This window comes from Kogia breviceps, chromosome 5 (assembly GCF_026419965.1).
Source record: "Kogia breviceps isolate mKogBre1 chromosome 5, mKogBre1 haplotype 1, whole genome shotgun sequence".
NCBI classification, from domain to species: Eukaryota; Metazoa; Chordata; class Mammalia; order Artiodactyla; family Physeteridae; genus Kogia; species Kogia breviceps.
Genome location: NC_081314.1, coordinates 29002234 through 29016710, shown reverse-complemented (window position 1 = coordinate 29016710; position 14477 = coordinate 29002234). Strand labels below are relative to the sequence as shown.

The window sequence follows — 14477 nt, the reverse complement described above, 5'->3', positions numbered from 1 at the left end:
CTGAGTCATTTTGCTGTACACTTGAAACTAACACAACACAGTAAATCAATTATATATCAATAAAAATTAAATAAGTAAAAGTATCTTGTATGTCTTCCAATCATTGATGCTCAAATTAAAATAGAAAATATAGATTAAAAAATAGAATGTCTAAGTAAATTGAATCAACTACAGTATAGGAAAGTAGCCAATTTTTGATTCCCTTAAAAGTGCTTTTAATTGATGAATTACCGAAAGAGATTCTTTCCTTAGGTGGAGAAGGGTTCAAGAAGGGACTATATAAATAGCTGTTAGGATAGGAGTTCTCATTGTAAAGGACCAATTTTCTAATTTGCTGATAAAGAGAGAAAATTAGCATATTTCAATTTACAGATAAATGGTAAATTAGCATATAGATAAGTGTTAAATTAGTTTTCCAACAAAGTCAGAATAAATTTCTTTTCACTTCCACTTTTTGAGAAATGATTCATGAATTTAGGAAGTAATTCATTATTTAGTACTTTATGTAGTCAATACCCCATATGTTTTCCTTGATTTTCAAGCATTTTTCTTTAGGTACTTTTAGTAACTGATTGGATAGCCATTGTGTTGATATTGATGCATAAATATTTGTATTCTCAGAAAATTAAAATAGTTTGGAGAATATCTAGGTGTATCAATGACTTAATTCTAAATGACAAGAAGAAATGACATTTAATATTTAATATATGATATAGCTATAAGATCAATTAGATTTTGGTTTGGAGAGAATTATTTTTATTCTTTCATAGCAAGTATTTTAATATCTTGATTTCTTATATCTGAATCTTTAGGGTGTTGTTGGTGATCCTGGAATTCCTGGGGGGCCCGGACCCAAAGGATTTAGGGGACTAACAGTAAGTGACCTATAATTCCAGAAATGATAAATGTTTCTTTGGAAGATTCTGGCTTTTATGTTGTAATTATAAATGTGCATTGTCAATCCAACCACATCTTTTCAAGGTCTCTATTTCTATAACATGGGAGTTAAACTTAATGACACAAAAGCTACTTTCAGCTCTAAAATTCTATGGTTCCATGAATCTGAACTATTTTAAGTATTTACAGATTGATAACAGGCTATTCTAAAGAGTGCCAGTGTCTTCCAGTCTTTTCTAGGGCACATATTAAAGTGCAGAATATTAACCCTGTGAGTGGAAATGAAGCTGACATCTTCCTACTGTGTCCTGGAGCATTTTCTGACAGTTCCAGTCCCCAGAGCCAAGGTCACCTGGGGTATTTATTTTAAGGAAGGCTGTTGAGATGTTCTAAATAGCAAAGTGCAGAGTAGAGTGTTATACTTATTTAAAAACCAAAATGCCAAGGCAAGCATCCTTTCATTTTAAAGTTTCAGTGTAATATCGATGGTCATTACCAACATGAAAGAGATGCAATTCAACAGATATTTTACATCTGGCTGGACAAATTTCATTAGCATTAATATCCATCACCTTGAGTTATGGGAATGATACAGCCAACCCATGTCTTTATATATGTGGGGAATTATTTTTCTTATTTGATTCTTTGCAGATGGCAGCTTTTTATCAGATCTCTGTATGCTCTAGTGTATTCACTTGTTTAAAGCACCAATTCTAGCTTATGACTAATTTAGATTTAAATGCACAACTAGTGTCAGAACAAAGGATATCACTAAATAAAGAGGCTAAGAGGGAAATGGATGTTTGCCAATAAAGAATGACTATTTAGGATGAAAGATAAAAATCATATGATCATCTCAATAAATGCTGAAAAAACATTTGACAAAATTCAACATCCTTTCAATATAAAAACTCTTAACAAATTGGGTATAGAAGGAAAGTACCTCAATATAATAAAGGCCATATTTGAAAAATCCATAACTAACATCACACTCAACAATTGAAGGCTGAAAGCTTTCCTGTTAAGATCAGAACAAGACATAGGTGTCCACTCTCACTACTCCTTTTCAACACAATACTGGAAGTCCTAGCTAGAGCAATTAGGCAAGAAAAAGAAACAAAAGTCATCCAAATTGGAAAGGAGAAGTAAAAGTGTCTGCAGATGATATGATCTTTTAGATAGAAAATCTTAAAGACTTCATCCAAAAACTGTTAGAAGTAATAAATTCAGTAAAGTTGCAGGATACAAAATCAACATATAAAAATCAGTTGTGGGGCTTCCCTGGTGGTGCAGTGGTTGAGAGTCCGCCTGCCGATGCAGAGGACACAGGTTCATGCCCCAGCCCGGGAAGATCCCACATGCCACGGAGTGGCTAGGCCTGTGAGCCATGGCCACTGAGCCTGCACGTCCAGAGCCTGTGCTCCACAATGGGAGAGGCCCGTGTACTGCAAAATAAATAAATAAATAAATAAAAATAAAAAATAAAGTTGTGTTTCTATACACTAACAATGAACTATTGGAAAAGTTAATTTTTCTGTGAGTTCTGTGGGACAAAAAGAATGGCTATTTATATTACACATAAGGAATTTGCTTAACTTGAATTAATAGTTGCTTTTGCTAAAATTTTTTTTTAAATTATAAAGTCACATTAAGGCTGAGGTAGTCTCCATGGATAGAGGATGTGGAAACTCATGTATATTTCTACCTGCAGCTCACTGTAGGCTTGAAAGGTGAAGAAGGCTCTCAAGGACCCCAAGGCCCTCCTGGACGGAGAGTAAGTACACTCATGAGAACTAAGGGGCATGTGCTTCTTCCTAGGGTGCCCACTGAAATGAGCACAGAATTTAAAGTCAGAAGCACTGGTTCAAATCCAGATTCTGCTTCTTGCTACCTGGGTGCCCTTGGACTAGTCCATGGGTCTCTCAATTTCCTTCTAAAATGGGAATGACATGTCCTGTTGGAAACACCTCAAAAGGTAGTTGTGAGGATCAGATAATCAAATGTGAATGCTCTTCATAAACTATAAAGTTCAATGCAAATATGAGCTGTAACTGTTAATTTTTACTGAGGGTTTAAAAATAGGGATGGGAATGCATAAGCTTCATTAAAGTGTCCTGACAGGTTGATAGAATTTCCCAAACGACTATTTTTGCCTTCCTGACCTCACGATTTAGACGTTGGGGAGATTTGGAAATAAAATTGCAACTTTCCACTGTGATTCAATTACAAAAGCAATGGCACCTCTAGCAACATTCCTGGGCAGAGCCAGGCACATCTCCCACAGACAAGATATCCATATCTCTATTTTAGTGCCTTATGTGTTATTGTGATGACATTAACATGTCTCTCTCCCCTAAAGAGAACAGTCAAATAAGAACTAAATGTTGCCAGTTTCTGTGTTTTGTGTGTGAGGTGCAGGAAGCATTGTGTAAGGACAGGAGAAACTGCTTCTCTCATTTTGTGTATTGTGATTGTTTTCTGACTACCTGGAGGGGTTCTTTAACTTGCAACTTTATAAAGAAAACAAAAACATGGATGTTTTGTGGAAAACTGAATCCGTAGTAGAATGATAATCAACTCACTGTAAAGGATACTCTGGTACAATCCTTTTTTTCTTTTGAATTAAGGAACTGGTGACTATTCTTAGTCATGTGGGTGAAAATCTGGTCTCTGAGTCAATCTGGACTGGTCTGAATTTGCCTCCTTTCCAGATTCTGGAGCTCTCCCTGGAGGTCCCATATCCTCCTGCTCTTGTGTTTGGCCATGCTGGTCTGGTATACTGTGGTTTCTCTGTCTCATGCCTGTGCTCCTCAGTCTCTCCTTAAGGAGTTGCTCGAAGTTATTCTTAAACTCAGTCTTTTGGAACCTACTCTCCACAGTTCTGATCTTCTGTAGGATGTGGGCTACCTATTCTATTCATTATCTGGGAACTCTTCCTCTCTCTGTTTAAATGGCTGTGCATTCTTTTCTGTTTTCTGCTGTCACTTGTAAATGGAAGAATAAGACTGAATCTTTTAGTGAGATACATATTTCTTGATTTGGGTCAGGAAGAAAATATGCCCCCAGTGAGTAGAATCATGGATGCCATGACAGTTCTGGTTAATACCAGCAGCACACAGTGGGCCACCTCAGCATTCAGCAGACACTTAACTGTTCATTGGATGGATGAATGGATGGATGGATAGATGGATGGATGGACAGATGCCCAGTTGTCGTTTAGAACAGAGGTTCTTACACTGGCATTCATGGATGAGCTTCTGAGGGGTCAGTGAAATTGTATAGCAATCATGAGCATGTGACAGCATTTTCTGAAGCCAGCAAACATCCTAGCTTTCAGTGTTTGATCAATTAAGCTAATGTCTACCTAGACTGAACTGAATGATTTTTCTAGGACGACAAGAAGGAAAGAAACAAAAGTACTTTTTAAAGATACTTGTACTGCAGATAGAACATTTAGAAGGCATTTCTCATAATAATACTTAAAAGCTATCCAAAGGGATTCATATGTGCAAACACATTAAGAACCAACTGCCAAGAAGAAGGCCGATCCTGATAAAAAGGAATTAAAAGGAAAAAGAGAAAAACTCACACTGTCAATAAAGGCAGCTGACTGTGTTTAGAGCCTTCCCTGACTCATTCACCCAATTATCTGTACTCCTTTCCTCCATCACCTTTCAGTATTTATGAGCTTAATGTGTATGCTCTCCTTCTGTGTAATGTCCATTTGGCCATGTAATTGTCTTTTTTTTTTTTTTTTTTTCACATATGTTGAGGCTGTGTGCTGCTGCCAGTATTTTAAATATACTTCAGTAAATGTCTCTGCTTCATGCTACTCTTTGGGAAGCCTGCTGTTTATAATTTTAAGTATTATTATGAGAAATGCCTTCTAAATGTTCTATCTGCAGTACAAGTATCTTTAAAAAGTACTTTTGTTTCTTTCCTTCTTGTCGTCCTAGAAAAATCATTCAGTTCAGTCTAGGTAGACATTAGCTTAATTGATCAAACACTGAAAGAGAAAGGTTTATACTCTCAGTGTGTGGGGGAAGAGCACTGAAGACTCCAATTCACATACCAATAACTTGCTCTGTTTTTGTTTTCCTAGGGCCCTAAAGGCATGGCAGGGCAGCGGGTATATTCTGTATGTATCGCCTTATTCACACACACAAAAATGCAACCTGTTCACTGGGAAATGAATATGGCCACTTGGAATTCACTGTGTTCATGTTTCTTATTTTCTCTCTCCTTTTTCATGTACAGCAATGTGATCTAATCCAGTTCATGAAGGACCATAGTCGTGAGTATCTGTGTGTTGTAGAGCATCATTGATTAGTGAGGGCACTTAGGATGAAGGCAGTGTGGGGATGTGGAATCAGTAGGCTGAACTCACTGGTGGAGAAACCATATGTCCTTGGCAGCAGGCTTGCTGTGAGTGCCTACTGTGGTAACAGCTCACAACAAAGGAGGAAGGAAAAGGCACATGCCTTATCTCAGAGCTGTGCTTCCTAGAGGGAGAGAAAACATACCTGTGGGAAAAAATCAGTGACCAACTTAAAAGGTGTGTGACTCAGCTCACACTAGTATAACAATTATGTACAAAGGCCTGGAGGGCATGGTGTTGAAGGGATGATCATGGGGATCTGGGGTTGGTTGGCTACTTAATTAATGAAGGCTGCTTGAATGGAAGTCATTGAATCTGGTTATAGGAAGTGATGGGAAGCAGCAAGAGAGTAGTTTCACAGACCCAGAGACATAGAGAAGACTTGTGGTTGCCAAGGGGGTGAGGAGTGGGGAGGGATGGATTGGGAGTTTGGGATTAGCAGGTGCAAACTATTACATATAGAAAAGGTAAACAACAAGGTCCTACTGTGTAGCACAGGGAAGCATATTCACTATCCTGAGATAAAACATAATGGAAAAGAATGTGTGTATGTATATATATGAATAACTGAATCACTTTTCTGTACAGCAGAAATTAACACAACATTATAAATCAACTATGCTTCAATAAAATAAATTTTTTAAAAAGAGAGTAGTTTCAGCAAAGGAATAAAGCAGGGTCAACAAAGAGAGAGGTTGTCTTTCGTTATGATCAAGGAGAATATGAGATAGAAAAAAAAAACCAGTGATCTCATTTCTGGAAATTTATGCTAAGGAAATAAAGGAAAAATATTATAGGTACAGAAGTTGTTGAAATATTATTCATTAGAGAAAAATGACTATATATGTAGACTGTTTATACTTATAGAATAATTGGGTTATAGTCCATCATCCTCTGATAAAATTTAAGCAGATATGATTTTTACGAAGACTCACACAAATATGAAAAACATTGTCATTAAAAAACAGAAAATTAAATTGACTCTTCATTGTTACATATAGGTAAATATATATACATATAAACAAATACTAGAAGAGGAGGAATTGGGAAAATGTAACCATGTATTGTATTAGGGTAGTAGAAGTCTAGATGATTTGTCTTTCTTTATGTTTCCATTTCAATTTATAATCATGCCTATACAATCACAATCAGAAGAATGGAAAATGGGAAAATCAGAAAGACTTATTGTAGGAGACTGGATAAAAATGTAGTCATTGAAGGTGTATGGCCAGGAAAGACCAACAACAAAAACAAGTTTAAAACAACTGTAAGGACTCCCTCTTGCAAGAGCACTGGAATCATAAGTAACTGCTGAACAATCATTGACAGGAAGACACTGGAACTCACTAAAAAAGATACCCCACATCCAAAGACAAAGGAGAAACCACAATGAGATGGTAGGAGGGGGTGCAATCACAATAAAATCAAATCTCATAACTGGTGAGTGGGTGACTCACAAACTGGAGAACAATTACACCACAGAAGTCCACCCACTGGATTGAAGGTTCAAAGACCCATGTCAGGCTTCCCAGTCTGGGGGTCTGGCAACGGGAGGAGGAATTCCCTGAGAATCAGACTTTGAAGGCTAGCAGGACTTGATTGCAGGACTTCAACAGGACTGAGGGAAACAGAGATTCCACTCTTAGAGGGAAAACACAAAGTAGTGTGTGTATCAGGACCCAGGGAGAAGGAGCAGTGACCTCATAGGAGACTGAACCAGACCTACCTGCTAGTGTTGGAGTGTCTCCTGCAGAGGTGGGAGGTGGCTATGGCTCATTGCAGGGACAAGGACACTGGCAGCAGAAGTTCTGGGAAGTACTCCTTGGCATGAGCACTCTCAGAGTCCACCATTAGCCCCACTAAAGAGCCTGTAGCTTCCAGTGCTGGGTCACCTCAGGCCAAACAACCAGTAGGGAGGGCACTCACCCTCACCCATCACCAGACAAGTAGATTAAAGTTTTACTGAGCTCTGCCCACCTGAGCAACACCCAGCTCTACCCACCACCAGTCCCTCCCATCAGGAACCTTGCACAAGACTCTTAGATAGCCTCATCTACCAGAGGGAAGACAATAGAAGCAAGAAGAACTACAATCCTGAAGCCTGTGGAACAAAACCACATTCACAGAAAGATAGACAAAATGAAAAGGCAGAGGGTTATGTACCAGATGAAGGAACAAGATAAAACCCCAGAAAAACAATTAAATGAAGTGGATATAGGCAACCTTCCAGAAAAAGAATTCGGAATATTGATAGTGAAGATGATCCAGGACCTTGGAGAAAGAATGGAGGCAAATATCGAGAAGATGCAAGAAATGTTTAACAAAGACCTAGAAGAATTAAAGAACAAACAAACAGAGATGAACAATACAATAACTGAAATGAAAACTGCACTAGAAGGAATCAATAGCAGAATAACTGAGGCAGAAGAACGGATAACTGCCCTGGAAGAGGACAGAATGGTGGAATTCACTGCCACGAACAGAATAAAGAAAAAAGAATGAAAATAAATGAAGACACCCTAAGAGACCACTGGAACAACATTAAATGCACCAACATTTGCATTATAGGAGTCCTAGAAGAAGAGAGTGAGAAAGGATCTGAGAAAATATTTGAAGAGATTATAGTTGAAAACTTCCCTAACATGGGAAAGGAAATAGCTACCCAAGTCCAGGTAGCACAAAGTGTCCCAGGCAGGAGAAACCCAAGGAGAAACACATCGAGACACATAGTAATCAAATTTACAAAAATTAAAGACAAATTATTAAAAGCAACAAGGGAAAAACAACAACTAACATACAAGGGAACCCCCATAAGGTTAACAGCTGATGGCTCAGCAGAAACTCTACAAGCCAGAGAGAAGTGGCCTGTCATATTTAGAGTGATGAAAGGGAAAAACCTACAATCAAGATTACTCTGCCTAGCAAGGATTTCATTCAGATGCAATGGAGAAATCAAAAGCTTTACAGACAAGCAAAAGCTAAGAGAATTCAGCACCACCAAACCAGCTCTACAACAAATTCTAAAGGAATTTCTCTGTGGGAAACACAAGAGAAGTAAAGGACCTACAAAAACAAACCCAAACCAATTAAGAAAATGGTCATAGGAACATACATATTAATAATTACCTCAAATGTGAATGGATTAAATGCTCCCACCAAAAGACACAGACTGGCTGAATGGATACAAAAACAAGACCCATATATATGTTGTCTACAAGAGACCCACTTCAGTGCAAGGGACACATACAGACTGAAAGTGAAGGGATGGAAAAAGAGATTCCATGCAAATGGAAATCAAAAGAAGGCTGGAGTAGCTATACTCATATCAGATAAAATAGACTTTAAAATAAAGAATGTTACAAGAGACAAGGAAGGACACTATGTAATGATCAAGGGATCAATCCAAGAAGAAGATATAACAATTATAAATATATATGCACCCAACACAGGAGCACCTCAATACATAAGGCAACTGCTAACAGCTATAAAAGAGGAAATTGAAAGTAACACAATAATAGTGGGGAACTTTAACACCTCACTTACACCAATGGACAGATCATCCAAAATGAAAATAAATAAGGAAACAGAAGCTTTAAATGACACAATAGACCAGATAGATTTAATTGATATTTATAGGACATTCCATCCAAGAACAGCAGATTACAATTTCTTCTAAGTGTGCACAGAATATTCTCCAGGATAGATCACATCTTGGGTCAAAAATCAAGCCTCGGTAAATTTAAGAAAATTGAAATCATATCAAGCATCTTTTCCAACCACAATGCTATGAGATTCGAAATGAATTACAGGGGAAAAAAAAACATAAAAAACACAAACACATGGAGGCTAAACAATGCTTTACTAAATAACCAAGAGATCACTGAAGAAATCAAAGAGGAAATCAAAGAACACCTAGAGACAAATTACAACAAAAACACAATGATCCAAAACCTATGGGATGCAGCAAAAGCAGTTCTAAGAGGGAAGTTTAGACCAATACAAGCCTACCTCAAGAAACAAGAAAAATCACAAATAAATAATCTAACCTTACACCTAAAGGAACTAGAGAAAGAAGAAAAAACAAAACCCAAAGTTAGCAGAAGGAAAGAAATCATAAAGATCAGAGCAGAAATAAATGAAATAGAAACAAAGAAAACAAGTGCAAAGATCAATAAAACTAAAACTGGTTCTTTGAGAAGATAAATGAAATTGATAAACAATTAACCAGACTCACTGAGAGAAAGCGGGAGAGGACTCAAATCAATAAAATTAGAAATGAAAAAGGAGAAGTTACAACAGACACCACAGAAATAAAAACCCTAAGAGACTACTACAAACAAATCTATGCCAACAAAATGGACAACCAGGGAGAAATGGACAAATTCTTAGAAAGGTATAACCTTCCAAGGCTGAGCCAGGAAGAAATAGAAAATATGAACAGACAAATCACAAGTAATGAAATTGAAACTGTGCTTAAAAATCTTCCAACAAACAAAAGTCCAGTACCAGATGGCTTCCTGGGTGAATTCTATCAAACATTTAGAGAAGAGCTAACAGCCATCTGTCTTGAACTCTTCCAAATAATTGAAGAGGAAGGAACACTCCCAAACTGATTCTATGAGGCCACCATCAGCCTGATACCAAAACCAGACAAAGATACTACAGAAAAAAAAAAAATTACAGACCAATATCACTGATGAATATAGATGCAAAAGTCCTCAACAAAATACTAGCAAACAGAATCCAACAATACATTAAAAGGATCATACACCATGACCAAGTGGGATTTATCCCAGGGATGCAAGGATTCTTCAATATACACAAATCAATCAATGTGATATACCATATTAACAAACTGAAGGATAAGAACCATATGATAATCTCAATAGATGCAGAAAAAGCTTTTGACAAAATTCAACACTGATTTATGATAAAAACTCTCCAGAAAATGGGCATAGAGGGAACCTACCTCAACATAATAAAGGCCATATATGACAAACCCACAGCAAACATCATTCTTAATGGTGAAACATGGAAAGCATTTCCTCTAAGACCAGGAACAAGACAAGTATGTACACTCTTGCCACTATTATTCAACATAGCCTTGGAAGTCCTAGCCACGACCATCAGAGAAGAAAAATAAATAAAAGAATACATATTGGAAAAGAAGAAGTAAAACTGTCATTGTTTGCAGATGACATGATGCTATATGTAGATAATCATAAAGATGCCACCAGAAAACTACTAGAACTAATCAGTGAATTTGGTAAAGTTGCAGGATACAAAATTAATGCACAGAAATCTCTTGCATTCCTATACACTAACAATGAAAGATCAGAAAGAGAAATTAAGGAAACAATCCCATTCACCATTACAACAAAAAGAATAAAATTCCGAGGAATAAACCTCCTGAAGGAGGTAAAAGGCCTGTACTCAGAAAAACTATAAGACACTGATGGAAGAAATCAAAGATAACACAAACAGATGGAGAGATATACCATGTTCTTGGATTGGAAGAATCAATATTGTGAAAACAGCTGTACTACCCAAAGCCATCTACAGATTCAGTGCAATCCCTCTCAAATTACCAGTGGCATTTTTTTACAGAACTTGAACAAAAAAATCTTAAAATTTATATAGAGACACAAAAGACCCCCAAATAGCCAATGCAATCCTGAGGGGAAAAATAAAAAAAAAAAACGGAGCTGGAAGAATCAGGCTCTCAGACTTCAGATTATACTACAAAGCTACAGCAATCAAGACAGTATGGTACTGGCACAAAAACAGACATATAGATCAATGGAACAGAATAGAAAACCCAGAGATACACCCACGCACCTATGGTCAAGTAACCTGTGACAAAGGAGGCAAGGATAAACACTAGAGAAAAAACAGTCTCTTCAATAAGTGCTGCTGGGAAAACTGAACAACTACATGTAAAAGAATGAAATTAGAACTCTTCCTAACACCATACACAAAAATAAACTCAAAATGGATTAAAGACCTAAATGTAAGGCCAGACACTATAAAACTCTTCAAGGAAAACATAGGAAGAACACTCTTTGACATAAATCACAACAAGGTCTTTTCTGACCCACCTCCTAGAGTAATGGAAATGAAAACAAAAATAAACAAATGGGACCTAATGAAACTTAGAAGCTTTTGCACAATAAAGGAAACTATAAATAAGATGAAAAGAAAACCCTCAGAATGGGAGAAAATATTTGCAAATGAATCAGTAGACAAAAGGTTACTCTCCAAATTATATAAACAGCTCATGCAGCTCAATATTAAAAAAACCAAACATCCCAATCCAAAAATGGGCAGAAGACCTAAATAGACATTTCTCCAAAGAAGACATACAGATGACCAAGAGGTACATGAAGAGCTGCTCAACATCACTAATCATTAGAGAAATGCAAATCAAAACCACAATGAGTTATCACCTCATACCAGTCAGAATGGTCGTCATGCAAACTCTACAAACAATAAATGCTGGAAAGGGTATAGAAAAAATGGGACCCTCTTGCACTGTTGGTGGGAATTTAAATTGATACAACCACTATGGAGAACAGTATGGAGGTTCCTTAAAATACTAAAAATAGAATTACCATATGACCCAGCAATCCCACAACTGGGCATATACCCTGAGAAAACCATAATTCAAAAAGATGCATTCACCCCAATGTTCATTTCAGCACTATTTACAATAACCAGGTTGGTCATAGAAGCAACCTAAATGTCCACTGACAGATGAATGGATAAAGAAGATGTAGTACATATATACAATGGAATATTACTCAGCCATAAACAGGAGTGAAATTGGGTCATTTGTAGAGACATGGTTGTACCTAGAGGCTGTCATATGGAGTGAAGTAAGTCAGAAAGAGAAAAACAAATATCGTATATTAATGCGTATATGTGGAATCTGATAAAATGGTACAGAAGAACCAGTTTGCAAGGCAGAAATAGAGACACAGATGTAGAGAATAAATGTATGGACACCAAGGGGGGAAGCAAGGGGTTGGAGGTGGTGGTGGGATGAATTGGGAGATTGGGATTGACATGTATACACTAATATGTATTAAATAGATAACTAATAAGAACCTGCTGTATAAAAAGATAAATAATTAAAATAAAATTTTAAATAAATAAGTAAATAAAAACTCTAAGTACCACTGTGGATGAGAAGGCAGAAGAAGAATTGTGAGGAAAATCTATTGGTCAGAAGAAGTGATGAGTTTAAACATTTTAGAGGCAGAGGAATGCTGTGTAGACCCTAAAGTGAAATGATCTACAGGCAGAATGGAAGCTGGGGTTACTAACGTCCTTAGAGCTACAGGGATGAATGAGCTTCCAAAGGATGTGAAACTAGAGAGACAGAAATGGAATTCCAACGGATCAACCCAGGGAGTTGCATTAGCAAAAAGAGTGGGCCCAATACCAGAAAAAATGGCACTGCAGAGATGAGGAAGTCCCACCAAGTGTGGGCAACTTGGAAAGAGGCAAGAAGCATCCAATGGAGAAAACTCCAAGGTTGAGTGGGAGAACCCATGTCAAAGATGTCACTTGAGAGCTGAAAGGCTCTCCAGCACAGGGAGGAGGTGAGAACCAGCCTGGGGCACAGGGAGAGGACAAGGGGAGAGCTATTGTAGGGAGAGGAGTGTGTGATCTAAATCAAGGAAGATCCAAGGAGTGGAAGGTGCAGGGAGGTGTATAACTATCTTAGAGGATTTGGGGTGTGAAGGCATTTTCCAACACTGCATGAAAGGAGTTAGCCAGGAAATTAGGGAGTTGTCGGGGGGGTGGGCAGAGTCTATAACCAGACGGGGCGCTGATCAGAGAGCATGGAACTCTAGAATGCAGAACTGAGATAGGGGTTTGGGTGACAGGCCTTTGAAGCTAATTCAGATGCCCTACAAGGTTGGACTCCTGCTCCACCATGTTTGTTCTTCAGCCCTACAGCAGCTCCAGCTGCACTGGCATGAAAGCCCTGGGCTGGTGGATGGGAACTTCTCCCAGAATAAAATAAGAGATCTAGGAAGCTGGGGAGAATGGAGAGAGAAAGAGAGGTTGGGAATAAAACAGGAGGGCCCAAGTAATTGGAGTCTTAGAAGGAGAGACATAAGAAAGAGAATTTTCAGGAAAAACTAAATTAAAAAAAGAAACACCCTAAAATAGGTCAAGTAGTTTCCCCAGACTGAAACTCAGACAAATGCACCTAATTCTAGAGTTTGTTCTTCTGGCCTCACAGCTGGGCTGGAAGTTAACAAATGGGACTTCTCAGGAAGAGAGATCTATTTCAGGCCTTGAGATGCAGAGGAGGCCGTGGGTTCTGTGTGCTCTCTGTTGGCAGTCAGCATCTCAGCAACTGCAGGATGAAGACAAACAAAAAGGTTCCTAGGGTTGATGTGAGGGTGTTTGTGGGCTATGGGCCAGCAGGATGGATGACCAGTTTGTTGCCAGGGCTAGTAAAATCTTTTATTGTCTCGGAGTGATTCATTTGCTTCCTAGAAACTGAGTAAAATGAACATGGAAATTGTCAGGCCTGTGTTTTCTTCAAGATTTGCCAATATTTCCCCCTGTTACATCTCATGCTTACCAGGTAAATCACTTGGAGAAACCAGATGCTTGGGAGAAAGCAAGGGGTTCCCTCAGTCTGCATACAAGATTACACAAACACAGGAGCTGTATTTGTTTTAGCAGATACAAAGTTCATTTGGAAATCCCCACAGCTCTGCAGAAAAATAGAGGTTCCCAAGGTGTTCATCAGGGAAGAAAATAAGACCCTGTATTTTAACCCTGCCTTGTTGAATGGCTCTCAGAAGGCTGTAAAATAGAGACCAAACAAATTGAATTTTAGCTATCTTGGATTTTAATCAGAGGCTCATCTGTTCTATTTCTAAAACAAGTGATCAGTGATTCAAATTTCAACCAGAATTCTGCTAATGTCTGCTGGCCACAGCTCACAAGGAGGAAAGGTCAGGAAGAGCCATAAAATAATAAACTTCTGTGTCCACCCTCCTCTATCCTTTAACCTTGGCTTCCTGTAATTAGAAACTAGCCCCATTTGCAATTAGAGTTAAACAGAATATTAAACTTTGTTGAATTTTTTTTTGGATTATTTTTAGTCAGCATTCCAAAAGTGTAACAGACTCTTTCTCTCTCTCTCCTCTATACAGCTTGTTGGAAAGGTGAGTAT

At 37.9% G+C, this 14477-nt stretch overlaps 1 protein-coding gene across 1 annotated transcript in view; it reads left to right on the top strand.

Moving 5' to 3' along the window:
• Positions 1-14477, top strand: part of COL6A5 (collagen type VI alpha 5 chain) — a 148029-nt gene that overhangs the window by 89819 nt on the left and 43733 nt on the right. The window contains exons 28-32 of the mRNA XM_067033807.1: positions 813-875; positions 2609-2671; positions 5000-5035; positions 5155-5191; positions 14458-14469. Coding sequence (XP_066889908.1) covers positions 813-875; positions 2609-2671; positions 5000-5035; positions 5155-5191; positions 14458-14469 — 211 coding nt within the window. The remainder of the gene's footprint in view (positions 1-812; positions 876-2608; positions 2672-4999; positions 5036-5154; positions 5192-14457; positions 14470-14477) is intronic.